The 25,762-nt window shown below is 42.9% G+C and overlaps 1 protein-coding gene and 2 long non-coding RNA genes across 3 annotated transcripts; 2 read left to right on the top strand and 1 right to left on the bottom strand.

The window, feature by feature from the left end:
- Positions 1-1,133: 1,133 nt before the first annotated feature.
- On the bottom strand, positions 1,134-24,515 carry C3H1orf198 (chromosome 3 C1orf198 homolog). The gene is made up of 4 exons (XM_035321426.1): positions 24,044-24,515; positions 16,109-16,159; positions 5,551-6,102; positions 1,134-3,583 (listed from the first exon to the last, which is right to left on the bottom strand). The coding sequence occupies exons 1-4, from the start codon at positions 24,389-24,391 to the stop codon at positions 3,527-3,529; spliced, it is 1,008 nt and encodes a 335-aa protein (XP_035177317.1). The 5' UTR covers positions 24,392-24,515; the 3' UTR covers positions 1,134-3,526.
- Positions 5,048-15,691, top strand: LOC118164130. The gene is made up of 3 exons (XR_004749353.1): positions 5,048-5,195; positions 8,067-8,095; positions 15,680-15,691. It is a non-coding gene; the product is annotated as an uncharacterized LOC118164130 (long non-coding RNA).
- On the top strand, positions 8,138-8,402 carry LOC118164129. Its single transcript, XR_004749352.1, has 2 exons — positions 8,138-8,257; positions 8,289-8,402. It is a non-coding gene; the product is annotated as an uncharacterized LOC118164129 (long non-coding RNA).
- Positions 24,516-25,762: the final 1,247 nt, after the last annotated feature.

Here is a 25,762-nt window from a genome sequence, read left to right on the forward strand (position 1 = left end):
GTGTGACTTGCAAACCCTCTGGGGATGCTGCTGCTGAGCAGTGAACAGGACTCTTCTGCTGGGTGCTGCTTCAGTACCCACAGCGGTGACCTGGATGCTGGCTCTGCACTGCTTGAAAGAAGTGTGTCATCGGGGTCCTCACCAACCCTCAGCAACTACAGCAGAAGTCACCAGTAAGTAACCTGATCTCCAACCTACCGGTCTTAAGCAGACAGCCACAGCATTTTCTACACTGTCAGTTATGAGACCTGCTGACTCCAATTGCCCAGACAATCCCCAGAGGCTATGGATTTGCCCTTATGAGAATGGATTTTTAAAAGTTAAGATGGAGCTTAAACAGGACTGAGGCGAGCTATGTGTAAGCCAGATCCTAAATATAGTTGGAAAACCACCCCTTAACTGGCTGTCGGGTCTCTCCAAACCAAATTCTTCTTCAAATGCCTTTTTGATTGTTGATAGAAATTCAGCTCAAGTATAAAACAAATTGAGTTGCTTTTGAAAATACGCTTCTATAAAAAGGTGGAGGTGGACATGCAGAAGACCCATCCTTGTAGCTAAATGTTTGAGTCTCTTAGGCAGCAAGTTCTCAAAGGGTAAGACAGAAGGCAGAAAGTGAGGCTACCCAGTGGCCTCTGCCAGCATCTTTATATGACGTGGTTTTAAAACCTGTAGGTAACCATCCACTGACAGCACAACTGCGTGAAACAGTCGATACTATTTCTGGTCATATCCACTAAGTATAGTTTTCAGATTCATCCTACAATATTGCTCCAGATACTGACTTGGACTACCTGAAGATACCAGGTTTGTGTATTAAGTTTGAAGTCCATTATAGTGAAGTTAAAATAAGTTACAGTCTTCACAGAAGTCCCAAATCTCCTGTCCCCAGATGTCAGATAAAATGATAAAGCAAATTATTTCCCCAAACAATCTCAATTAGAAGTTTGAAAACCAGCTGCAGTGTAGAGATTTATTTATTTATTTTCTGATATGAAGAACTCAGTTTCTAAATTCTAGACCAGATTGTTCTTGACTGCCTCTTCGGGAAATTCATGATGTACCAAACAAGTCCAATGGCACTGAAGAGAGCAGGGTGTAAGCAACAAAACACAAAGCAGTACAAAAGCCTTGAGTGTTCTATTTAAAGTGACTTTATTAAAACATTGTTAATATAAAATGTGACCAAGTACAATTTTTTTTTTGTAAGAATGTTTAATAAAAACATATGAAAGAAAGAAGGAGCATCAACTCTTGTCAAAGCACAGGAAAAACCTACCAGGATAAGTAAAAAGTTCTGCAGCATGTTCTACCAGCTGGTCCCAATGTGTATTAGGGTAGAGTTAGCCAATGGAAGAGACAGACAGCCCAGGTTCTTTAAGAAGCTTCAATGTAGTTAGCAGAGATTTAATATAACTCTCCTAACAGTAGGAGGCTTTGCGTTAAGATCTGCCCCTATCAAAGTAAGATTAGAATGCACATCTTTACACTGGATTTGAAACTTTTCAGCAGCTGAATGCATAAAAAATCAGATTCAATGGTAAAGGTAATATCCAGGGTTAGCATTCGTCAGCTTTGAAAAGAAGGTGCAAGTCAATACTAATTATACACCTAAAGAGGTTTTGCTGAAGTTGTTCTAAGCTGTATTAATGCTGGATGCTTGTAAGAAATCCTAAAAAAAGGGCAGCTAAGAAAAAGCCAGCTGTAAAGCCTAGGCCAATAGAAACAATGAAAGTATTTTGTGAACTGCTGAATGCAGAGACAATATCCCGAATCACAGGAATTTGTACATCTCAGGAAGGATGTAAAGAAGCTTTCAGAATTCTATAAATAAGTCTGTGCAATGGCTTATACTCTGGCAATCTGCCCCCTTAGCTACGAAACCTTTTAAGAAAACACTTACTAGAAAAACTGGAGGTTTGGGGCTTCTATTTTTCAGGGGGTAGGAGGGCAGCTTACAGCGTCTTCCTTGATCACCAAGTAAGTGTTAATGCTCTATCGGACACGATGCTTGTTTGGAGTAGGCGGTACAGCAATTAGAGGCGAGGACTCTTCCAGTACATTTCCAACCCTTCTTGTAACAGCCTCACAGCAGGCAGAAGAGAACCCTGCAGCAGCCAGTTCTGCACATGCAGCTGCCACGGGCATCCAACCAAATGCCAAACGCTAACCCACAAGAAGCCTAGCACTATTATGGTCTAGTAAATGGTGACCTTCTTATAGCTTTGGCAGGGACCTGCTAGAGCCATTAGAGCCCCGTGTTTTGCCTTCTACCCCAAACAAATGCTACGGGACTATTGCTGAGGTAAAGGGAAGGTCAGACCTTTGGCATCGGAGCAGACCACCCACTGGTTGTGCGTAGGGGAAATTAAGGCTTCAAGGTGAGGTAAACACAGTGAGAGTCAGTGTGTAAATCATGCTGCATTTCAGAGACAACAGACTCACATGACAGCTAACCTTGTTCTCTACATTTAAAACACCACACGAAGATCATTCGAAAGCACAGCTGCTGAGGGCCACCTTGAGATGCCTCTTTGCACCTCGGGAACAAATGTAACCCAGATATCGAATGCTACCCACCAGGAGGAAAAAGCACCAAAGTTGATAAGTCCTTGAGACGATAAGCTGCTTAAAAAAACAAAGAAGCCTCATACAGCTACGACCTCCCATAAACATAGTGGTTTCCTGACACAAAGGTAATCCACACTTCAGCAATCACCAATGCTGTACATCCAGAACTATTGTTATGCTCTAGCAGGGAGGCAGTGAAATCATTAGGCTTGTGTTCCCTGAAGACAGTTTCTCCCAGTCATAAGGTGTTGTCTCGTTTCTCTTCCACCCCCAAGTCTTTAATCCAAAGACTAGAAACACCCATCATTTTCCCAGGTCATTTTTCTAACACTCTTCTGGTTAATTTAGCAGATTTGTAGGGTACAGACACAGTGCTTCTTTGGATCCATCATTTTGGCAATGCCTTTGCCCTCTTCAAAAGAAAAGTGTTTTCAGAAAAGTGGTATAAAAGTTACTTTCAAACTAAATTAGATAGAGAAATCAATAAAATTCTTCTGTATGCCTATTTTTCATACTGTTTTTGCTAGTTATCTGAAGTACGGAGTTCTTTGCTTATTTGGAACCGTTGCATATGCTATGCTATGCTATTACTTACAGGCCATGCTAGCAAAGTTTCAATTGAAAATAGCAACCTGTTTCTGTAGGTTCCACTTCTTGGATGTGGAGACTCTCATTTATTTCTCTTTAATGTGTATTTGGTAACTTCTCCCACCTTCTCAATACAGTGGCTATTAAAAAAAATTGACAGGTTTTAAAAAATAAGTCCAAATGAAACCACACATCTATCACTGCTTAAAAAAAAAATGCATCTGGTATTACAAAAGTTTATACAAAGGCAACACGTAAGAGTTTGAAAGTTACTTCTAGAAAAAAGACACAAATACTAGTAAATTAACACACAAGGAGAAAGATATTCCACTCCTTCCCAAAATTGGTTTGAACTATTTTGATGCATCTTTTACCAGTTGTCTAGAAAATCAAAGCCAGTCTTCAAGATAACATTGCTTGTACTAGTCTGCAAGAGAAAAAAAAATAAGATGTGGTTGTTAATTATGGTGTTACAAATTCAGTACTTGACTGCTTATCTGCAAAAGAAAGCTTAAAATGTTGTCAGCCACTGTTTCAAGTCCTTCACCTTGCTCTAGCATGCCTAAGAACCTATGCCAGAAAATGCTAGACATGCAGATATACTCATGATGGCCAAACAGGCAACTCCAGATACGAAAAAAATCCTTGTAGTGGTCTGCAGGCAAAATGCTATTTTCTCCCCATGGAAAAACTCATAAAGATCAATTTCCAGACTAGAGTGGGAATTGCAGAGAATGGAAAAACAAACAAACAAACAAACAAAACCACCACAGAACGTAGGCATTACTAATTCAAATGGATTGTCTGTTGCAGTGACAGACAGCTGCTTCCAGAAAACTACATGTTTTAAACCCTGTTGACAAGTTATTTTACCAGGCTTTCAAGAACATGCCTGCTCCTGCAGCACTGCGCTGCCAGCCAGTACATTTAATGTGATTTCACCTTTCAGGAAGACTGCTCAAGGGACACGTCTGAGTCTCTAGAGTCTTTTCCTAGAGCATGACCTATCTTCATTTCCTCTTTCTAGAATCTCTTCCTTGTTTTGGGGAAAGAATCCAGAAAGGAAATGAAAATTCTTTCACAGATCCTTCTCTGCTACTCTGCTCACATTTTGACACAGGAGGATTGTTTCTGCACGGAGAGGAAAAACAGGCTTTTCAAACTATTCCAGTTGGCTAGAAAACATTCACAGAGGAATTAACGCTGAACAGATCATTAATTTGTATGAAATCATGACAGAGTCTTTATCTAAAATTAAAGAACTACTGCAGTCACAATTTGTGGCAAAACAGCTTCGAAGAGCCTTAGCTCCAGGAAAAAAACGTAATGACTAAACATAGGGCTCCACATGCTGAAGTGGCTTAAGTAATGTTCTCTCATAAGTGCTGCCACTCACTTTGCTTTCAAGTATTTACCTCAGTCTGCATCTTTCTGACCTTACATCATCTTGTTCGGAATTTAAACAATCACCAATGTGAAGATATGGTACGAGAAAGCTACGCGACATGCTTGAGGTGTACAGTAATATGTCAGGCGTATGCCTGAGTGCGGTGCTACAGACTCCAACACACGGCTTTGTTTCAACGACTCTCCTTCTCTATTTGAGTTTTTAGGCTTCACATCTCTTTCTTTTCTTTCCCTCACCATGTCACATCCTGTTGTTCCCTTTCTTTTCTCACAGGTCAGCATCTGCTTTTTAAATAGCTCCAACGGTCTATTGAGCTGCTTAAGGATATTTTTTGTTGTTGAGCTATTTGTTTTTCTTTAAGAAAAAGAAAAACACATTCAGAAGGCTAATTTTGGGAACTCATTCCATTTCCATTTTGGACTTTAAGAGAAAATACTTCTGAAAGCTGCCCAGCTGCTTGGGACAAAACACTGGGAAGTGGCTGTCGGGCTACTGCTTAAAACAGCTGAGAAACAAGTTCACCATTCACTGTTAAGCTGCGTGTACCAAGAAAGTAGCCTAGATTCTAGTTGATCTACTATTCAAGTTGAGCTTTTTCCACTAAGTGTTCTGCTGTTTCAATTTTTAAAAAGTGTTTTTGTTTGTTTGTTTGTTTTTATTTGATATAGTGAGCTCTTTACCCTGAAGTGTTAGGTAGCTTGCTGTCAGTCAGCCAACAGACGCCATGTCAGTGTTTCTGTTGTTCTATCTAAATGATGTCCTCATCCTATGAATTTTACTACATCAAAAAAAACTTGATTGAAACAAACAACAGCAGTTAACATGTTGGATATACAAACTTCCCTAAAGTTGCAGGATGAAAAGACAGCAAGCTTAGTTATGGCTTAATGCTTATGGAATTCCTAATCTTCCAGAATGACCTTATTGTATTTTAATGTGCTAGATACAATTTTAAATTTAAGGATCATGGATACAGCAGTCCTTACCTGTCCAGGCATTTGTGGATCTGAAAGTATAGTACCATCGTTATCTTCCTTGTTTGTCCTAGAAGATGCCAGGTACTGTGGTGGGTCAGGAAGAAAGAAATCATCTAGAGAACTAGCAGGGAGTTGAGAGGGTCGAGGTTTCTCCCATTCGAGAGATACAGAAGGTAGACTGGGGGTCACAGACTTCTCTGGTTTAGTTACACTGGGCTTCTCAGCTTTTGCCACCTCCTTTGGAGCAGACTCCTGTCTGCAAAAAGAGGGAAGGGGTTTCTCTCCTTTCTCCATGGACTTGATCTGGCTGGGGGTCAGGGACTGGAACTCAGACTTGTCTCCTTCAAACTTTGAGCGTTCTGCATTTATCTTCCAGAAAGAAGACTCCTCATCCTTTCTGGGTGCTATCAACCCATCAGAGCCGGGGGTCTTAGCAGCCTGAGAAGATTTAGGGACTTGGACACCAGGTGCTGCTTTAAGTGGCTGCCTCTGTTCGTTTTGCAGCTGGGCACCACCTTGTTCTTGTATGGACAGAGATGCAACACTGAACTCCATCTGACTCTGTTCAAGGTTAAAGGAAAACAAAAAAGTCTTTCAAAGTCCTTCATAAAGACAGTTTTGAACTTCTGATCTTGACGCATACAGATAACACCTTTACCAACAGCCAGGCAACTCCCACACAGCAAAGCTAACTCATTTTCTCCATAAATGTCTATCTTTCTAGCTACATAAAAATAACTAACAGAAGTCTGAAATGCAATCAAATGTAGAGGTCCTAGACCTGCTGTAGAGGAGTCAGGCAGAGAGAAAATCATACTTGCGTTACTCAGTGCCATCCAAGATAGCAGTGCATAGCTTGCATGGCTCTAAAACATTAGAATAGATGGAGATGTAACTTGAAAGCTACAGATGTTTTACATGAGAAGATTAAGCAGAAACACAGGCGCTTTACAGAGCAGTTGAAAAGGCAGTCTTCCAGTAAGGTCTTCAATATGGTTGGCAACATGTTACAACTCCATCTACTTCCAATATAAAGTATTAGATGCCATGGGTATGTATAACAAGCAGCTTTTACATTTCTAATGCCTGAGGTACATGTCTGAAGTAAGAGAAACACCTCCAGCAGGACCAGTTCAACACTTACTCCAGAGCTGTTTTGCTTTTACTTGCAATGAGGATAGCTGTACTCATTTCTGAGAAGTTATACTGGATCAGGGAAGCAAGTGACCATAGTTAAGGCATGAAACAGAGCTTGCAAGAGCCACCTGAAAGTGAACAGTAACATAAAATGTTCATTTTGCTTACTGCCACTTCAACACTCTTGATTGTCATTTGGACACTCTTGAGGCTAATAAAAGTTAAGCCTTATTTCACTCTGAGGAACACGCAAGTGTTCCTGTATGTAGGAATAGTGCACCACAGCAAGCGCCAGGAAAGAACAACATCATGCCTAGTATTTTGTTCGGAAAATAAAAAAATAAAATAAAATAAATAAAATAAAAATAAAATAAAATAAAATAAAATAAAAAAATAAAATAAAAAATGCATTTACAGTTAGAGCTGCGCTGTTGTCATTATGGGCTTGACTAGTTTTCTAAAAGCTTTGAGCACATTTCAAATACTAGGTTTTGCTATTAACTGCTGATACTTTCGAAGTTCATTACAAATTTGTAAAGTTTTCCCAATTCTCTCTCTTTCCCGGCCTTTCCTAAATAAAATTGCGATAGCATCTGCAGACCTAAGTTTAAAACAAGTCCAAACTGCTAATCATTTTTACTAGAAGTGTTTGAGTCCTATCTTATTGTACATGTTAAGTTCAGATGGACTCCAGATCTAGGACTTGCACACCTAGTATTTAATATTCAGAAACTTCTCATCAAAGTGCAAATGTTATCCCTGCAACTGATTATTTATAAACCAATTTTGTTTTGAACTGTCAGCAGCCAGCTACACATAAATGAATCATGAATTAACTTCTGAAGTTTCTAGAGAATTAGATATCTTCAGTATTTTTCCAAGGGGATAGGCAAGGAAGCACCAGGTTGCATGCTTCCATTAGGAATATACTGTGTCATCAAATGAGGCAGAACATAAACATGCTGTGAGCAATTACAGCTCGGCTAGAATCAGGTGAGCGCAAGTATACATGCGAGTCCTTACCAAAGAGCTCAACTCCCTGCTCCACCCCCAAAAAAAAGAGAGGGAAACCACAATGCTTTATGTTTTAATTCTCTTCTCAAACCCAAAGTCATTACATAAAGTTAAGAACAGGAGATAAATGCTGTGTTAAACCATCTATGAGTGCAATGATGCTGAAGATTATCTGCAGTGACTGCCATTCCCTATTTTAAATTATAGGGATTCATTTCCCTAAGGTCACTTGGCAATACTATTGAATAGAGACTTACCACCCTGAAATTAAGATGCATTAAGGCTCACAGCTTATAAAATCCAAGCTCAAAACAAAACAAACGAAAACCTACAACACAATATAAAGTGGACCTGCATTTCCCCAATATCAAAAGAAAAACAGAAATTTTATTTATTTATTTTTGTACCTTGGAAGACTTAATTCCTACATGACAACGGACTTAAAACAGTGCTACTTTCTGTCCTTCGGTAGTAGCCTTTTCCTTCTTCTGAGCAGCCTGCCCCAAGGCTTTCATTGGAGATGACATTAGCTGAGGGCCATCACAGCAGCAGTTTCAGTAAAATGGTTCCTTCCTTCCTCAGCTCGAGAAAGAGAGGGTCAGTGCCAAAAGCAGAGAGGGGCCACCCCGGCCCCACACCCACCAGACTGGTGTTGAAAAATCTGGGCAAAACACTGATGGAAGGGAAGCGGGGGCCTGTTAGATCAAAAAGGGAAACCAGCAAGATGGCTTTGCCCTTCAACAGTAGCAGGATACACAAATAACGTCAGGTCTCCAGGAAAATTTCTATGTTGTGGAGCAAAAGCCACTTCCTGTGGTTATGTTGTATTTTCTTTCCCGAGGGCCCAAACATCAGCTGAGAGCTCTGGTTTGGAAGCAGCGGGATGCTTCTGGTGGAGGAGAGCGTGGCACCACAGCAGAGCTTCAGACATTTTTACCCTTTCTAACCTGCTCATCGGTATGTGTTTGGGAGAAGATATGCTTTTGTCTTTTAGAAGGGGGACCTTGCAGAAGAACGGAGTTACATTATTTTTGTATTTTCACAGGACTGTGGATGAAGCAGTCATCCCAACCCAAAACTGATTCCGGGGAATAATGTACCAAAATAAGATCACAGTTTGAGTAGCTGAAGTGTGAGATTAAATCTAAAAAAAATAGAAACTTGGTTTGAGAAGGAAAAATAGCTGCTTCTCGGTTTGGACACGGCTTTTGTAATTTTGCTCTCAATTCTTGGAAATTTTCATCTTTCAAGTGGTGAAGGAAGTTTTTGAATATTCATTACATCGGTTTTCTGTGTAGATGTTCTAATTCAACCTATATCTACTTTATCTACCTTTGAAATAAAAAAGAGCTAACCCCCCTTTCTTGGTCAGTCTCTAATACCCTGCTCAGTGCACAGCTACGGGTGACCGTTCCTGCCAGCTTCAGGAGAAAGGCCCACACGACGTTTAAGATTGCAAATTTGTGTCACAGCCTGATCTGGAGATCAAATAGTTCGTAGCATGACACTTCACATGGAATAATCTGATTGAAAATACTTCTCCAAGAGTCTTCTTTACCCCCCCAAAGAAGGTGAACAAGAACAAACCACACTGACACTCTGAAAGCACAGCGCCTCAGCAGTCTGCGCAAGCAGCCCTGTGGGGTCAGACGTACCCTTCTGCTTCCCAGGAGCTTCTGTGGGTCAGCCACAAGTTTTTTATTTTCCTTGAAACATATGACGTTTCTATTTGACTTTAAAGGTGTCTGAACCCCTGAGAAATGCTGGTGATGAAAGAAAATGACTAATATGTAATATCTTTCAAGCCACAAAATTGGTAATAAAACGCTTAAAAAAAAAAAAAAAAGAAAGAAAAAAGAAAAACCAGAGCAGCAGATAATTGCACACAGAGCTTGAGAAGACTCATCTGAGAAACACTCAATGCAGAAGCCTAAACCATGAGTACTACTGTATACTAATAGGTAGCTAGATACTACAAATGTGAGTTTAACTGGTATTTTCCTCTCAGTTTCTTAAATCAGATTGTAAATTGGCAATTGATGGCTCAAGCAGGAGAGGGAAGGAGGCGACCGTTACTCCCCCAAAATTATTTCCTTTTTCTTTAAGTTTGTCAGTCAGAGGAATATCTTGGTGCATGTTTCCTCTTGCCCCAGCCAGACTCATGGCAGCAGCTATTCCAAAGAGAGCTGTGCAGTGTGTTTGCTCTCATGAGGCTGATGGCGCTGCTGTCAGCTGAGGCTGGGCACTTGAACGTTTAGCAGTAGAACTGCACTTGTGGTGTTCTACCGACAGTCTTTTTGGGGAAACAAACCCAGAACATTTTGTTAAGATTTGATAATCAAAAGAAAATTGACATTTAGGCACAATTTGGAATTCTAGAGATTGGGCTTCAGTCTCTTTCTGAGGCTTTGTATGATTTTGAATAAGCTACAATTTTTGGACTTTAATTTCCCATCTAAGGAACAAAATAAAAACACTTCCTTTCCTACCATTTGCACAAATTATATTTCTGGAAACTGTTCAGCTCCGATAGTATCTCAGTAGTTTATAGACAGGCTAGTACAGTCTCATCTGCAATTTCTATGTGTTATCAAATTCAAATAAAAGTTATTAACAACAGTAGTATTTTCAATATTGCCTGCAAGAGCAAGCAATTCTCAATGCATGCAACAGAGAGAGAGACAGCAGACACAAACATACAAAGTAGCATTTTGAGGAAGAGTAAACTTAGAAGTCTGTTGTTATTGTCTTGATTTTTTAAATCTTACCCCTCTGGTCCCAAACACCTTCAAAGAAAGGGTTAAAAGTAAAGGATGCTCAAGTCTTGGATCATCTCTCTGTCCAATAGATTAAGAAGCAATATTCAAAACTGAAGTTTTTAGGAAGGTCTGTGTCCATCTTTCCTTCAAAAGGCCATGGAAAGGTATTTATCAATTATACTCATTGGATTAAAAACACTGAGACCTAACTTCAGTATCCCTCAGGAGGGAGGGATGATCCACCAAATCACAAAACCATCTGTATGTGCTCCTGGGAAACAATGTAGTCTGCAAGGGAGGAACCACACACTTTAGGAACCTAATGATTTAATAACACTGTGCAGAATCACGTCTCATTCCTAAGTCTGTATTATAAACAAGATGACCACAAAGAACCCAGGAGCTTTTTTTTTTGTTTTTAAGCAACTTATTCACTCATCAGGAATGTGTAGTATTTTACTAAACAGACACGCAAACACAGCCAAAACAAATAGTTTTGCTTGGCAGCCTGAAAAATCTCAGTCGTTGAGACAAAGACTGCAGAAGTGCTGTCAAAAGCAACTCGTTTTAAGCACAGCCTGATATATGCAGAGGTAAGAAAGCCAAGATAAAAATGATTTAGAAGATGACTTTGGTTTGCTGAATGGACAAAACCAGAATAAACATGGACACAAAGTAGCTGCAGTTTTTGCTTTGTTTCCTGTGCACACAGTGGGTGTTTTCAGGAGCTTTTCAGAAAGAAATCCTTAGGTCAGCAGAGACTAATGGCAAGGGCAAAAATAGAGCAAAAACAATCTAAGTAATTTTAGTCCATACCAAGCGATAATGTGGAAGAGGCACAGCACGTAGCTTCAGGGGAAATTTCATGATCTGGACACAAGTTTGTCACTCTTACTGGTGAGCCTGAGCAAACGCAGAGTATCAGTACCTGGTATGTGCACGGTTTTACGCTCAAAAACAGCTGTCCAAAGACTGATGCAGGTGACTGAATCCCTAGCCAAGAACAACTGGCCATGCAGATTAAAATAAACTTTGAACACAGCTACTATTATCACAGTTTATTTCTTTTTTCCTTTTGCTCAAGAATTGAAACTCAACAGTAGTCTTGTGGCACTGTTGTTTTGTTTTGTTTTGTGTTTTTTTTTTTTTTTTTTTTTTTAATATCTGTAGTCTAGATAAAAAAAAAGGGAAGCAAAAACCCCGAATCTCAGGCATCACTCTTCATGCCTTCCAAGAAAGTCTTGCCATTTATGCCAATTAGATAAAAATAATTGCACTAAATTATAGGTTGAAAAATTAATGTACTATCAGGCTACTAAGTAAGGAGGGAAAAAATACTTTCAGCTACTTTCTTCCTATTTAGCTAAAGAAAGAAAAAAAAACAGCTAGGAGTTGCACAAGTCAGGATATTGAAGACTGTCTTTTAGTTTTAGCCCTTAGATATAGGAAACACAATTTGTATACTATGCATTTTATAATAAGTAGTACTTTCTTATTGTCTTTCTAAATCATTGCTGGAATTAGATCACTTCCATAGAGACATAAAAGGTGAATTCAGACACTGAGACAGCAACTGGATTACTGGAGGGGATTGAAGCTTGATGCTTTTTCTTTCTGTACTTTTTTTTTAATATCACACCTTGAAGGCTTTTCAAGAAACATCTGAGGGGCCGTCATAAGTAAAACAGAGCTGAAGGAGGAAAAATCAGGAGTTTTTTAAACAAACACACACATACACACACAACCAACAAAAAACTAATGAAACCAAACCAACCAAACAAACAAAAACCCCATTCTCCCCCCAAAACCCCAGGACTCTCTAAAGCTACCTCCCCAACTATTCTAGCTGTAGCAAGACCAACAATTTTTTTCGATGAGTGTGTGTCTGTTTTAAATATCTGGAATTAAACCTATTTTAGTTAACAGCATGAATTAGAAATAGATTCCAACTTATTCCCATGCTGCTCTATGCATTCGATGCCTTAGCTGAGGCAGCAGAGTGAAATTATATTTTCTGCCCACTACTAAATTCATCAAAAAACAAAAACAACAGCAAACAACACAAAAAGTTCTGAGTTCAGGAGAAGTTTCACAAATTTTGTTTCCAAAACCAGGCATGATTCTTGTTTTCCATTTGTATCTTGAGGTCCATGCCGAGTTTCAGTGAATTTTTACATCAAACAGACCAAGAAACCTCAAAGCCTAAACTCAGCCAGAATGTCAGCTTTCATCTCACTTAAACCTGAAGCCATAAATAGAATGACCTAAATTCACAAACCTGGCTTTAGCTTCAGTTAAAAAAATGTAACCCACATTTCATGATGTGTTATATTCATGAGGGCTCCACCCATGAACCATTTCACTCTGCCCAACTCTGTCCCTAGCTTTAAAACGTCAGATTATTTGCAGCGCCATGAGAACATGGTGCTTCCTAAGTGATTTTCCTTTTGAGAAGTGCTGCAGTTTTCTATTAAAAATATTACATCTTTCAAATGTTGCCTAACAGCTAGCTCAAAAATTTATTGTTTCTATTTTTTAACCTGCAAACAAAGCAAAGAGGTAAGAGAAGAACTTCAAATGACTTCAAACAGCATAAAATGCTAGAGATGCTCATACGCGTATTTGACATGTTATGAACTACTTAACCCTTATCTCACATTTGTGTTTAAAATGAGAGCACAGAAAATTTACTTTTGACAGAAGAGAGGTTATCAAGCCCTCCAACTGTGTTCTGTCCAAAACGAAAGCAATTTACTACACAGTTCTCATGGTAAGTGGAACAGCCACGAAATTAGGGAATTCGCTGCACTAGCTTCTGTAAGAAAAACGTGTCCATGCCTCATCAGCTGGAAGCAGCATTGTCATCACTGCAACAGCTGAGAGCAGCTCCAACTTGCAGAAAACATACCCTCCCCTCTTCCCTCCTGTTCTCACTATCCTCTCAGCTGTCCTAAAATAGTTGTCCTACAGGCAACTACTGATTCCGCTACTTTATATTTTTCGTACAGTCTCAGTGTTAAAAATAAAAATCAAGCCTATCGGCTTTACTGATTTAAATCTCTATTTTCTCCTTCTCTGCAAAAGCAGACATTAAATGTCACATTCCCTTCCGTAGGTAACCCAAAGCACATTCATACAAAGCTACAGGAGAATGAAGGTATTCTGTCAGCATGGCAATAATGTGGAAAAACAAAACAAAACAGAACAACTGTTCATGAACAGGAGATCAGGGAAAGGAGTATTATGGAAAGAATAGCCCGTCCTGAGGTAGAGCTAACAAAATAGGAAGAGCCTGATAGCCTAAAATAACAGCGGGAGATCTGGCTCACAAGACTCTGAACATGCATCATATCACAGCAACCTTATTAAGCAGCTCATTCAGCCTTTTTTTTCTTTTTTCTTTTTTTCTGTTTCCCCATGCTGGACTGACTGGACAAGAATATTTTCTACTCAGGCACTACCTCATGGAGAAATTGTGTTCCAGCATTCTCCTGCTAAAGTATTGGTTAGGGACGAGATCAAAGAGTAAGCATGAAGCAAGACGTGAGCCTTTAGAAGAAGCAGCTGAAGGGTTGGGCTGAAAGACTGCCACAGCATGATGAGGCACTGGGAAGAAAACAAAAGGAGGAACCCACACAGAGCAACCAACCCACACACCACGAGACAGGACAAAATGGATTCTCTGGAGCTTTGCTAAAGGAAAAGGTCGTTCAGCTTCTCACCCTGCAGCCAAAGCACAGCTTTTATCTCTGGTCAGCAAGGAGGGAAAGGGAAAGCCAGAAGCAGATCTTGATTAGCTGAGACAAATAGTTATTCCTAAAGCAGCCTCCCCCCACCTCACTTTTCTTCAGCAGTCACACGAGGGTTTGCATGTCATTCTGCGATCCTCCATTCGTTACAGAAAGGCGTGACACTGGAGCACCATCCTTTACTCTGAGACACCAGGAGGACAGTAGAAATAGTCTTAAGGAACAAGGGAAAAGCCACAGGTCGGGTTCAAAAAAGCTTCAGTAAACATACAAGCATTGAAAAGACAGCTGCCAGCTAAAGAGAAAACCCATCGGACTGCAAGAACCAGCTCACTATGGAGCAGGGTGTCAAAGGCAGCGCCATCTCCAGTTGACGTATTCAGATGTTGCCGAATCATATCAAGACAGAGCCTGGAAATATTGTTACACCTGCCATGTTCCCAAGACAGCGTTTTGGGGTTTGCATGAAAAAGTACAGGAGAGACAACGTAACTGTCTCCAGCATGCCATTTACTTCTCCTTATTGACGAGTTCCACACTCTTCTCACTACTGTTCTTGATTCACCCAAGCTCACGCACATTACAAGCCTCACTAGCATTCTCCTAAAAGCCCGTGGCTGCTTCTTCTAAGAGTCCTGAAAAGACAGGAGGGCTTGACTGAGCTAGCTGGCTCCCACTGCCAGAAACCCTCCTGACCAGCTTATAACGCAATTTTAAGGCCACTGAAGACTGGAGATGTTTTCTCTTGAACTGTAGCAGTGTAGGGTGCAGGGACCCAGGAGCCACAGCAAGCAATAGGGTAATCCACGTCTGCAGAGCGCAGATGGGGTGCTAGCCAGAGGCAGTCACCTTGAGCAGGAAGGCTGACAACAACTTTAGGGCTGGGTCAACTGGGTTAATTTAGTACTCACTGCCATTTCCAGGTAATTACCCTGCATTAGCCTAAGATTACATACATAAGCTCATACATGATACCGACATATTTCAAGGGCAAAAAAAGGAAGGTGGGGGAAAAGCAGCTTTCTCTGGCAGATAAATCCAGAAAACAAAAAATCTGAAGGGTGTGATTAAACTAACAAGGCCACCATGCCCAGCTGAGAAGGCAATGAGCTGGGTTTTCCCACTAGAAACATGGTACAACTGTGTTTGTTTCCTCACACTGCAAGTTCACAAACACGGGGAAAGCTGGCTCCGTTTTAGCCTTATGAGAAGCCCGTTGTAAATAAAGCTGCAACAAAATAACAGGGGCAGAGTTAAGTAAATATATATATATATTTATCTATATATATTTATATATAAATTATATATATATATACTCACATATATATACACACATACTAATTTTGAAGGAGCTGCCTTCTAGAAAGAACACAATGCTTTCAGCACAGTGCCAGGTTATCAAGCTTTACTATATTCTCATACAAAAAGATGGAGCATATGATAGGCTATAAGAAAACAAAAAACAAACTTCTAATGAAGTTACTAGATATATGTACCTTTCTCGCCCCATTCCCTAACTACTTTATTCCTGCCTGCAAAACTGAAATGCAGCAATGCTTACACGATAACTGGCAAACATTTTCAAGATTAGATTTCCTGTCCTCACCGAACATGGAAAGCTGTTTTGAAAGTTTGCAGTGAAAAAAAAAATCAAATAATTTGAAATGAATCGGTTTCACACCTGCACTTGAAGTCAGAACATTAGTATAGAAAGTACATTTTGTGTTTTTGTTGCCATAAACCAAAGTACACCAGCCCTGTTCCATTTGAGTACGGTCACCTTACACAGCTCCCATAGAATAAAGGCAACGTTGACCTATCAGGTATCGAAATGAAGATATTACAAAAGCAGAAAGAACAGCATCAAATGACAAACCAACATTAAAAGTAAAAGTGCTGCATATTCACCTTCGTTTCCCAGGAGAATGGAGCCGAGTGTTCATCTTGCCAAGTTATGTCCTGAAATAAAATTCAAGAATGTAAAAATCAGAACAGCTTTACCTGCTCAGAGAATCATACCGATAACGTTGCACTGCTGGAAGCATGATCACCACCAGGGAACTAGCTAAAAAGTGAGAGCACTGCTTCTAGATGTCACTGATTACATTTTAAGACTGACTGAGTTCTCTGAGGACTACCAATTAGTATTCCAATTTAACCTGACAATTTAACCCAAGCATATGAAGACTTAACGTGGTCTGAACTTCTGGAAATGATTTCTCTACAAATCGCTTTAAAATGTATTATAGCTCCAATTTTCTACTCTACATTCTCCTCGGTAGCTACTAGCAACACACAGGGATAGAATTAAGTCAAGGAGCAGGGGCCTTGGGGAAATAAAGTCCCAATTCCCCCACTCCAAAGATGCAAGAGCGTGTGTGCAAGCAGGCAGCCTCGTGGCAGCACAACAGCTGCACATCCATCCCTCCAAGCCACAGCTGGGTCTGGCCCTGGCAAGATACAGCTTTATGCACTTCAGGAACAATCGGTACCAAGTATTTGGTGCTGTTTAAGCAAGAGTAAAATCCCAATGTGAATCCAAGAAGTGCCATTTGGGGAAATTCCCGTGAGGTTTCACGACTATCGGAGACTCTGGTCATGCGTAATGCTGCAAGAGAGTGGTTGGGAATTCATTAAGAGCTCTGAGTGAACTCTGCTGGATTTGATCATTACCGTATTTCAGCTTTATTACTAAGGCCAGAATGAGTAATGGAATAAAATTTAAGAAGCTGTTATTACGAAAATAATCCCAATTTGAGAAATTCAGGTAATCTCTTCACACATAGCATGCCCTCCAGAGACACGCAACCCACATTGAGAAAGAAGGGGTGAAAAATAAATGAACAAACATACATTGTGCACGTTTTTTCATAACTTGCAATAAAACCATTGTACTTTTAGTTCTAGTCACGGATGAGACTTATTTGTACATTGGATGCTCACACTGGCAGAGGTAATGGGTTCCACACTGAGTGTAACACTGCTTTGCCAGCACAGGGGAGGAACAGGAGTCAGAAGGTTGGATGGATGGGTGAGTGGGTGGGTGGATAAAGGCCTGGAGTAACCATGCATAGGGAAGGAGAGGACAGGACAAGACCTGGAATGCTTGTTTCACACTTCTAAATAGAACTAGAGTGTGTTTTAAGCTAACTACTGCTCAGGAATCCCCCATCTAAACACGAAAACACGGCGATCTCCAGTTCTTTCTCACTTGTGAAACACAGGGTTTCTAGCAGCAAAGTGTTTGTGGTATACAACAGTCATCCCTCACTCTTTTGTGAGGATATAAAAGCAAGTTTTAACTGCCTAATTCTATACTGGCCAAGATCTTAGCATCTAAGGGGAGGATGGATGAAAATAATTTTGAAAACTAAAGAACCGGGCTGATCAGAGACCACCTGAAAGGGAAAGCCTGGGCTCTGCTGGACCAGGCGTTCTGACCAGAAAGCAAGCTTGACACAGGAAATTAATTGCCACGAACACGGGTGTAACAGTAGGTTCTCTCATTCTAGGAAGCGGATACTCTTATTTATTGCTGTTTAAGGGAAACAAAGTGAGTAAAAGTCTTTTTATTGTCTGTTCTAACTTCTGTCAGTATTTGCCCTGTGCAGTGCTGCCGACCACACGGGAATGCCATAGCACTTGGGGGGGATGCCTTGCAGCAGGTGAGCTGGCAAATTATTTCAAAACCGTTTCAGAACTCGATCTTTTGCATCTGAAACTGGCAGAGTTGTAACCCCATTTCTGAAGGACGCCCGACAGGAATCACGGCCCAGGGGGGAGCACATGTTGGAAAGAGCATTCAGTGAGCCCAGCTGCTGGATTAAGTCTCACACACAGGAGGTAGGACTATAATCCTTGTGTCCACGTGGGGTCTGGACAAATTAGTTCTGGCCTTCAACCACAGCACTAGAGGATAGGAATGAAGTCCAGCAAACTCCTACATGCTGTCACAGGGCCTCAAAGCTCCAGATGTTAACAGAGTTGTCAGTGTATGTTACCTTAAGGGTTTAAAGGAAGCTTCGTGTTCTTGTCAGAAGGCTCACGGTTCATGAGGAACTGGAGAGCAGGGGATAGAAAACTCATTATGAGACTGATCCCAATAATGAACTGGGACAGACTGTAGGTCAGCCAGCTGTACACGTATGGGTGGTTTAAATGAACTACTATTAACTGTCAGACATTTCCACTGGAAAGCAACAAAAGGAAAACTTGTATTGGTAACAAGGAGGGCACATTAAGCCCAAACAGCCCTTGTAAAGGACTATGATACAGATCCACTTATGCAACACTCAAAGCAGCCACAAACCAGTCCTAAAGCTGGCAGCAAGGCATGGCCATGTTGTCTTGGATCCCATGGCCATGTTGTCCTGGATCCAAGAGGGCCAGTTCTTTCTTTTCCTGTATTCAGGACAAGCACAGACAATGCTGCTATGCTTGTCCCAGTGTTGGGAGGAGACGCCTCCCAGTGTTCTCTGCACATCCTCAACTCAAAGAAGATGCTGGTGCTGCCAGTAGGCCCTGCTGACAAAACACTGCCTGAAGAGGGATAGGAAAGCAGCATGGGGAATACTGAGTGAAGGCAGGATGCTGTCATACACCAGGACAGATCATTCCCTACAGAATGGAGCAAGTCAGCTTTCCACTTAGTAGCAATTGTTGTCTTCAACAACCATTGAACTTGCGGGCATATAACCTCAATCTCCAGTTTAGATAGACAAAACGTTCCTAAAATGAACTAACAGTATTTTGGTACTGGTTGTTACAGTTCTTGTCAGAGACAAGACCTAAGACTTTGTTGGGTAACTTCTAAAGATGTAAGTGGTAGACACTTGTTAGGCTGGAGGAGCTCCCTGAAGGAAAAGCACAGATTTTCTTTCTTCCACATATGGTTCATTGTATTTCAGGCTCCACTTCCCAGCACACTTCCACTTCCCAGCCAGTAAATCTGAAGAGCTTTGCCCTTATTGAAGAGGTCTTCCACTGGATCTAGCAATCTATTTCATCACACATGGTTCGAAGCTTCAAGGAGCTGATGTCTGTGGCTACCTGAAGTGTCCTTGAAGCTAGGATTAAACAGACAGTTTCCAGTTCTGTCCACTGTCACAGAAGGGAAGGAAGTTTGTGGCTTCTACCTCTTGTGCCTCAGAGGACATGCAGAGGACCGAGCGAGCAGCAGGAGAACAGCACAGTTGTGCTGCTTCCTGTCTGATGCGCCTGATGCACATCTATCACCAACTAACTCCGAGAAAGAATTTTGCTTTCTGTGCAATAAACAAGTCCTCTCATGCTTGAAGAAAATGGGAGCAAAAACATAAACAATTTTAATATTCACAAAAGTAAATGGAATGAGATTTTTTTCAAAAAATCTAGCTTTGAGGCTATTTAGCATCAGCATGGATTAGAAGAGATCCATATCTGATCCGCTTTTGTTTTCAGCACACAAAGCTCTCTTCCAGAAAGAAGCCAAATAAATAAACTTCTGTTCGCTCGTGTTAAAGAACCCATTTGTAAGAAAGCAGGCCTCATGCAACATATTTCATAGCTTAAAAAAGAAAGGGGGGGGGGGGGGATAGAGAGAAAGAGAGACAAAAATCTGGTCATACACTTGACTTCAACAACCAGCTGCAGAATATATTAAAAAGATTCATATACTATGCTGGCTACATGTAGGCACTGTGTTGCCAAACAGCACGAGAATTTCAAAATGGAAGACACTGGGAGAAAGACGCCAGGCTGTCTGACATAAGCATTGCTCAGAGCAGCTGACAATGACCATGCCATCCCAAAACTACCATGACACGCGTTCCTGTGCTGGCAAATGCATCTCAGAAGCATTATCGGAACAGGACTTGCTGGTTGTTGTGGTTTCACTGCACTCAAAAATTGCACTGTTTTTATTTTTTTATTTTTTAAAAAGCACAGATCTATAACAGACATTACATTAAAGCTATTGCTGTATTGAATACTTGCTGCTTTAAAGCATTTCTAAGTAGGAGATAAAAGGGTTGATCCTTTGGCTTGGTGACAAACTTCTTAAGGCTAAATAACACGAATACAGCACTCACCTTCAGGTAGGTAAGTCAAGCTTGCCTATTAAAAGATGGGATGAAACTAGCAAAACTCTTTTACCTGTCTTTCCTCCGCATAAGCTATTTAACATTTTCTAAATCACATGGCATTTTTTTCAACAAAAAGTTTAGTTATCCTGAGTCCAATTCTTTGCGTTGCTCAGTACCTCTGAGTACTCAATATACCTTAAAAAAAATAAATAAAGATAATAATAATCAGGCTTTAAATCTATGTGCACGTCACACTTGTGGATAAACAGGGACAGTATGGAGAGATGAAAGAATATGCCGTAAGCTAAATATCTAAATTGTCCTCCACCAAACTAAAAGGGGAGGATCCAGTGGCATCAACTCTCATCCAGTCAGATGCTTAACACAATTTGACCACATCAGTGACCAAAGAATGACAGATTCCTACACACTGTGAAGTCATTACATCTTCAGCAAACAGGACAAAAATCTTTCACAGGGGTGTAAATGACCCTGTTAGCCTGGAAGAGACAAAAATATATGCTTGACCTAGAGCACATGGCTCTAGAAAACAGAACCTGAGAGGCTAAGTTGTTTTTTGCTAAGAGCAAGTGTTGGAAAACAGCAAGGTCTGTGACCCCATCAAGGATATGAAGCTGGTGTACTCTGGGGCCTGATTCAACTTGCAAGTCTTACTTGACATCACGATGGCGGACACGTCAGTGGCTGCTGTTTGTAGTTAGGTGCATCCTCACCATGACAGAGTGGAGCACGCAGGTAGACGTCAACCGTGCTGGGTACCACCCAGGCAAACTCTGCGGTAGTGAAACAGTGGAGTCGGGGAGTCCGGTTCCTGTCCTTCCATTTCTTTCATCAAGCTTTTTGTAACTTTTTAAAGTACTCTCAGTTCTTTGGCAGCAGGATGGCAGATTAAAAAGCAGCACTGAGATTCACAGTGCACACATCTTCAGGTATTAAGTCGGGGTCTGGCAATGCCGCAGGGAGGGTGAGGTAACAAAAGGGAAGGAGCTGTGGGACTCACTACGACACGCCTGGATCATGCCTACAGGATGCTGTGGTCCTGCCACTGTGCATCTATCTTCCATCACAACCTTCCCACGCAGGTAATGTACCGAAAGATGTTTTGAAAATGTAAGAATGCTTTTATTTTGAGAACGTGCAGTCCTGCACTAGAAGTTCAGGAAATCAGTTTGGTGTTAGAAGAAATCTATGGGAAGAGGTGGGAGGAGAAAGAGGGAACGAACTGTCCAGAAATATAATATATACCACTAAATATATCCTCTGTACCAGCTTATCCAAGTGGCCACGTGCATTAAAGTGGGAAGGAAATGCTGGGAGTTCTGGATGGGTAAATCAGCATTTTCTGCATTCATCCTTGCTTTGCTTTCTCCCAAAACCTCCAAAGAACACAGAGAAGTGTTTAATGCTAATGCAAGAAGTGTATATCACTACAGATTTCAACAGTAATTAGCAGGGAAGATGAGCAATGCTTCTGTGACCAAATGTGACACTTGTGGAGCGGGTGTCAACAAGGACACTGTTGGACCAGCACACTCATGCTGTAAGGGCTACAACTAACAATCTGGGGGTATGCAGGCTATTCTCTGCTTCCTTACCTCAGTATACCGTACACCAAGAGACAGGGGCAGGAGCCAGGACCAACCTAACTGCCCTCTGAGCAAGTGCTAGGTGAGCGTGGTACGTGCAGCAGCTACATCTTACAGCCGGCAGCAGCACGGTTCGGCAAGCTGCCAGCTCAGAAGGCAGCACAGTAACAGAGCTCCGTAGGCAAAGTGTTTGCAAGCCTGGAAAGTTGACCTGGAATGGCAAGGGACTGGCCGCGGTGGTTCTGTAACAGTAGGACGCGGAAGAGCAATTACTGAGCCAGGGCAAGTGCCCAAAAATCAGGTTGAATGCCAGGAGGGGAGCGGGGGGAGAGGAAGCTATCAGATGAGGAGCCAGGAAAAGCTCCAAGGCTCAATAGTGCTATTGGAAGGACTAAAAAGGAAATGGAGGATGCCAAAACAAGTGGAATCTCTTTCTTCAGAAAAGCATCATGTATTAACTTCAGCTTGGAAGTCAAGGAGGAAGTCAGTTGAGGCAGATGCTTCCAAAATTAAACACTTTGTATCGTGTATTTTGATGAGCCACGATTTCTTTAGCTAATGGTTACAAAAAGGCTAAGGACAACATTATTTGCATCATAGCTGTATTCTGGGGGAAGAGGAAAAAGAAAATGACTTGCCAAATTTCAGATGGACTCTCTAGCTGTACTTTTGTTGAGCAGGAAATGATTATTTCCATATGGTACAGCACAACAACCTACTACATGCTTTCTTTCCTTCTGGATCCACATAATTCAAAGCAGAAAGCACAGCAGAGCTGTCTGGGACTGGGAAAGCTGAACGTATTCAGTTTCCACAGTCATTAACCTAAGTCCTTTCACAAGTAACTTTAAGTTTAGGTTTCCTTTAAAGATTGCTTGTGCAAGCAAATTTGTCCGTGTCCTTCTGTACACTCTTTCTCACCAAAAGTGATGGTTTATTGCCAGAAAATATGTACCCAGAATTTCTGGTATCACTGACTATATAGAACTAAACATGAGCATTCACTGCCTGGCTTTAGATGCGGTGTGTCTGCTGCACGTTGTCCTACCTTCCCGACACAGGAGGCACAGGCAGCAGCCTTCTACCACAAAGCCGGTTAGGAGCCACGGTGCCTCTAACACTTCTTACAAACCTTAGTGCACAAGATACCGGTGAGGTAGCTAGAAGAAGCGCTGCTCAGTTTAAATTGGATGATTACAAGTGCAGGAGAAGACTGCCTTGTTCTGGTAGCAGTCACGTAAGTTAATTAACAATAGGTCACTTTAAGAAATTAAATGAACAGAAGGGGAGATATTGGCTCCGTAATCATACCAAGATTTAAAAACAAAGCAAAGCAAAACAAAGCACATCTCATACAAGGAGTAAGAGGGATACAGGGAGTGGAGGGCATGGTTATGTCTTCTCAGATAATTACTGGTCCATCTCCTTCACACTCTGTACACTCCGTACGGGGACCAGCTGTTCCAGACAAGGCACCCTCGTACCTGTGCTCTCCTGGAAGATCTGCCACACTTTGCCATTACATAGGTGGCTCTCAGGAGCTTCAAAGTCCATCCTTTTTGTCATTTATCTTTCCACACCCCTGTTTTTCCTGGCACGTAACACGGAAAAGACTGCATTTTCTAAGGTGTCAAAAATACCAAGAGCTGGGATGTTTTCAGCGTTATATTTTTAACCGTATCTAAAACTAGGAGCAAAAAGGAAGAGATTTAACTCGGGGAAAACATTCCCTGCAGTCCCTTTCCAGAAGGGGATCACGTCCAGAGCCAGCCCAGCCTTCGGCGGCCGGACAACTTCGGGAAGGCGCTGCCACCGGCCTCCTCTCTAAGCTTCTTTTTTATAAAATCCACTTCGGGATCGCGCCTGCTTCTCTCGGACAAACTTCGAGGGGCTGCCTTTAACCAAACCCCCGCTTACAGCGACCACCACACCCCGCCCTCGGGCACACGCAGCGGGCGAGCAATAACGGCTCCCGCTCCTCACCGGGAGCCCCCCGAAACCCGCCCCTCGGCCACCGAGGACACGAGGATCCGAGGGGCGCCCGCCCTGCCCGCCCCAGCGGGGCTCGCCGCCCCGGCCCCTCACGGCCCCGCCATGCCGGAGCCCCCTCAGGCGGCCGCGCCCAGCGGGGGCGGGCACGGGCGCGGCGCGGGCCCCCCGGCCGCCTCGGGTACCTCGTCGCCGAAGCGCACCAGCTTCTGGCCCGTGTTGAGGCGGAGGCTGGGGTAGGAGGCGGGCGGCGGCGGCGGGCGGGCGGCGCCGCGGTGCGCGGCGTAGCGGGCCTGGACGTGCGGCTCCACCAGGCACTTGTCGATGATCTCGTCCTGCTGGCGGGGCGGCAGCCGCTCCCACTCGGGCCCGTAGCGCTCGCGGATCCGCTCCTTCTCCGCCATGATCTTGCGCGCCATGGGGCTCAGCGAGGAGAAGTAGCTGAAGCGCTTGCGCTCCCGCTCGTCCAGCGGCCGGTTGCCGTTCATCACCGCCGTGCGGGAGGCGGCGATCGCCGCCGCCATGGAGGCCATGGCCACCCCGCCGCCAGCCCCGCACGCCCCGAGCCGGCCGAGCTCGCACGGCGGGAGCGGGAACCGCCTCCTCCCTTCTCTTCTCCTCCTCCCTTCCCTTCCCGGCTCCGCTCCTGCAGACGCCGCCTCCCCTCGCTCCCTATAAACGCCGGCCACCGCCCCCCAGCCCGCCTCCCGCACGCCCAGCGCTGCCGGCCGGCTGCCGGCGCTGCCCGGGCCCCGCGGGGCTCCTGCGCCGCAGCTGGCGGCGGGACGGGGGCAGGACGCGGGCAGGAGAAGCGCTCCCGGCTCCGAGGGAGAGCCCCAGCAGCAGCGGGGGGCGGCCCACCTGCCCCCGGCGAGCCCCCTCATGTCTTCTACTCCCTCACACGCACCGGCCTCGCTGGAGGAGCCGGCCTGCCCCTTACGTCCCGCCCAACAGGCTCGGCAGGTAGCCGGTCGAAAACAACTGTGTGATGTGGTAAAATAAACCCCCAGAAGTCGCAGCCCAAGGGTAACGGCTCCACCCGTTAGTAACGCAGCGGGGGAGGGGGGCTGAGCTTTGGGGGCGTACCCCAAACGCCAGAATAAAGGCATCTCCTGCGGACTGAAAGTACCGGTGGCTTTTTACTTTGTCCTAGGTGTGCTGCCAGAGGAAGAAGAACACTGTCAAATGTTCGATGAATTAGGATAAGCGTGGGGCGTAAAGCTGGGGAGGAACAGTGGCAGCAGTGTATGTTCACTGTCACAGCACTCCTGTTAGTGCTGCTTCGGCTGCTGAGTTTCCACCTGGCACCAGCCTCTTTCATAAATTATAAGGGATTTCTGACAGCCACAGCACGAGTCTGCTCACAAGTTTATTATCTAGAGCAAGAGTGCAGTACAAAACCATCACATCAACTTAAAAAAAAAAAAAAAAAAAAAAAAAAAAAAAAAAGTTTCATTACCAAACTGCCCCCGTTTTCCAAAATCTTGCCACCATTATGACCAGCTTGTGCCAGGAGCATGGCCCTTTCTAACCTTAAATCTTTTCTCCAAATCTATTTTTCCTACTGCTGCATTTACAGGGAGAGCCTGCGTCAAACCAACCTTCACTCCAGCACCCTGTTTTGTGTTAGGCTCTCTGCGTGCTGCTGGCTGAAGTCTGCTGTTGACCCCAGATGGCTGGAGCTGTATACCACAGTCCCCCAGTATATCGCTACCCCAGAGGGGAGCCCATCAGTGTAATGTAACATTTTCAAAATATTCTTGACATAATCAAGAATTTCATATGCCTTTCCCACAGCCAGATGATAGCAGCAAATTTTAGGTAGGTTGCAGCTAATAAAATTAGGAAATCAGTATTGAGAAATTATAAGAGACTTGATTTTTGTTGATTATAATTTCCAACCT

This window comes from Oxyura jamaicensis, chromosome 3 (assembly GCF_011077185.1).
Source record: "Oxyura jamaicensis isolate SHBP4307 breed ruddy duck chromosome 3, BPBGC_Ojam_1.0, whole genome shotgun sequence".
Classification (NCBI taxonomy): domain Eukaryota; kingdom Metazoa; phylum Chordata; class Aves; order Anseriformes; family Anatidae; genus Oxyura; species Oxyura jamaicensis.